Source organism: Perkinsus marinus (assembly GCF_000006405.1).
Source record: "Perkinsus marinus ATCC 50983 genomic scaffold scf_1104296936934, whole genome shotgun sequence".
Classification (NCBI taxonomy): Eukaryota; Perkinsozoa; order Perkinsida; family Perkinsidae; genus Perkinsus; species Perkinsus marinus.
Window position 1 is genome coordinate 1 of NW_003213992.1, and position 3,259 is coordinate 3,259.

The window sequence follows — 3,259 nt, forward strand, 5'->3', positions numbered from 1 at the left end:
CACTCCACGGAGACGGGGGTCACGATACATAGAGTCAGGTATATCAGTACATTACGTGAGAACGGATTGGAGGAAACCACTGTCATGTTTGATGCTAGAGTTGAGACTAGTCGAGTAACAAGCCGCCGCACAATCCATTCACGTGGCGCCGCACGTGACGTGGTTCAGAGGCACGCGTGCATTGTTCGTAGCCTCACCCAATAGTGTGATATTTCTTCGTAATGGACGAATACTGGAAGGCATGGAAGTCTCACAGCCTAACTGCTACGCAAGCGTTAGAAGGGCTTATTTCAGTCTGCTCAATGAGCAATGCTCAGCCTTGCCTCACGCCACCGTATATGCGAAAATAAGCCTCGCAATATCACGATCAGGTGAATCGAACCCCCGCCCTGTAGGTTATGGCTCGTGCGCTCTACCAACTGAGCTAAACGTTTTAGAATTACGAGCCAAAGTGGTCTCCCTCAAAAAAGGAACGTGAGGATCGAAGACTGATCCGTATAGATGACCCAAGTCTTCAAGTGCATCATCCTGATGATGTAAATCTAGTAGATCACTATCATTGTAACGAAGACGTCTGAATTATCGTAGGGAGAATCTAGAACCGTTTATGTGTAGTCGTAAGTGCGAGCATTCCAAGGCAACGACAATTTACAAAGTGTCCTGGGCAACCGCGCGCGCCCTATAATTATCGGTCGTCTTGAGTAGGGCTTGAAGAGATCAATCCTCATTGCTGTAATCCACAATTAGCTCCCAAAGAGCCCAGTACCACGATCGCCTCCCTCTGACGGTCAAGCTACAGGCGTTATGCCCAGTAGTGGTTGGCTTATTAATACTAGGCCATAGCCGACATGATTATGTTTTCGAAAGATGAGGAATATTCCATCGTGTGTGAGTTACTGGGAACATTGCGGACTCTCTCTTTTCGGCTAGGCGACGGGTCGCTGTTTTTCTACCAGCTCTGGTATTAGAAGGAATTTATATGCTGAATGTGTTGGTGTGAAATTGAAGTAGTTCGTGAGAGAAGCAAACAAGAAGATGGAGGGTCCAGCTGGGAGCATTTCTAATGGCGGAAGATTATGCAAGGGTTGATGAAAAAGGAGTAACTTTTCTATGGTCGCATGACAAGTTTTGGTATTCTTGGTTTCCTACTATACAATACCAACAATAATGTTTACAACTTCAGTGTTGGAGTATATGTTTGCCCCCCTCAGCTGAGCTCAGGAGTTTCCTCACTCATTATAGTAGTAGTGTCCATACGAATTCGGGTAGAAGTGCACAGAAGCCAATGAGAATCCCTCTAAATTTTCTCAGATTCCCCACATTCTCACCACGACATATTTTTCCACACTGTACAGCCGCTTACAAAGGTCATAGTCGTTGTTATCGACAGTGATCTCGGTGTTGTGTTCAGCAGTAGTGGGGTTTCGTACTGTAGTGTGCTTGAAGTGCTAGAATGCCGCCCCGTAAGCCAGCATGGTTATCCGAAGAGGACTTACTAAAGGAACAGGCTGAGTTTATGAACGGGGATAGGCCTGCAGCTACTGTGGTGCGGGTGGGAGGCGAAAAAAAGGGAAGGTCTGGTGTCGTTGGTATGTCGACAGAACAAAGTAATCGCGGGTATGGTCTTGACATGCCCTGGTGACGTTGTCCATGCCATATGAACGTTATCATTGAATGTCATCATTGCGATGATGGCGAAGTCTCAATGATCACACCATTGAGGCGGCCAGCGGCACCGTCCAAAATTTCTGGACGGTCATTTGGCAATTTTCATAACTTTTCGTCTAGTCCGCTAATTCAGTGGTGAAGTGTAGTGTGAATGGAGCCATTTCACGAACTATCATTTTCGAGATGACTCTTTAACATTCCAAATTAGGAGTACTCACTATGGACCATCATCAATGAATTTACATTGTTGTAAAATGTTGGTTCTCGAATTCAATTGACGTTATTCACGAAAAAAGAACAATTATTCATCGATTTTGATGGAAAAACATTAGTTGAATTCTACCACATCGTCCGAAATTTCATACCGTAATTTACATAACCGTTCGGTTGGTTAAACATTCCTTCTACTGGCAATTCGTTCGCTTTTACTCATAGGGGCTGCCGTATCGGAGGTGCAACAGCAGTGGCGCAACAGCAGTGGCGGTCAAGGGCTTCACGGTCATTTGGCTAAGCTCATATCGAGCAAGGGATCCTAACCTTTTCAAACAGGAGGACAGTGCGGAGACAATGGTTGTGTCCAACCATACCAAGCCGGCCCCTCTAGCAGGATCCATATCGACTTCAATCGAACAAGGGCACATCGTTCGGCTGCAGGGTACCGTTGTGCGAGTGATTCCCCAGTCGAGGTCCTCACCCCAGGTGCCGGCCCTCACTGTCTCAAGAAGATGATGGAGGCCCTAGCTATTAGCGGCCGACACTGTGGGTCACTCGTCATCACTGTTACTATGACCAGCGTCCTGTTCCTGTCTAGTTTCTGAGGATCGGCAACCACGACCTGGGTGTTGGGCACCTGCTTTGCCCAAAGCTTCAACATATGCCATGATGGCATCAGCGCGCGCCAGGGGTGGGGGCCCCTGAGAGAGCGCGCCCAAACCTTTCACGCAATCGCGCAGGTGCGACCTGCCTATTGAATAGGGCTGGAAATGAAAAAGCTAAATTTAAATGGCCCGTGGAAATCGGCTGATTATTTGTGTACACATAGATCTCTACGCTAATGGGTGTCCTCTCAAGTATGGTTGAAACTGAAATCCTGTGACCAGAGATTGGTCTTGAAATGTTCGGATCCACATGTTGATGCGTACGTATGGCGCGCGCAAAAGTATCGTCGGAGCAGTTTTACGGGAGATAGGAGATTGATTCGATGAATCGGGTTCTGAGATCTTCGCCTATTAGTGGTACAGTAATGCATGGGCATTATATGGTCCATGATATATGCGAACTCACGCTCCGGTGTAATGAATTTCATATTTTTGTATTCAACTGGTGTCTTTGGTTGCACATGCTTCATTTACCTAGAGCATCTATCTCATGCTGGAGACTCCAACGCTCCACCGTGGAATGTTGTGGATGGCCTGCGTTCGATACATGGCTCAAGTGCTATAACTTTATTGGTGTTGTTCAGTTCATACTGATTGTGTTTGCAATGTGGAGAATGATGTATGAGGAGGTGGTAATATATGGGCAGTGATATACGGACGATAATATGCTACACAAACGCTTTCATCGACATAGTGTGATACATCGTTACTGA

The 3,259-nt window shown here is 46.6% G+C and overlaps 1 protein-coding gene across 1 annotated transcript in view; it reads left to right on the forward strand.

Moving 5' to 3' along the window:
- Positions 1-3,151: 3,151 nt before the first annotated feature.
- The window catches only part of Pmar_PMAR002749 (hypothetical protein), a gene marked incomplete at both ends in the record, with an annotated part of 1,617 nt that continues 1,509 nt past the window's right edge, over positions 3,152-3,259 (forward strand). Inside the window, one exon of the mRNA XM_002783627.1 lies at positions 3,152-3,178. Coding sequence (XP_002783673.1) covers positions 3,152-3,178 — 27 coding nt within the window. The remainder of the gene's footprint in view (positions 3,179-3,259) is intronic.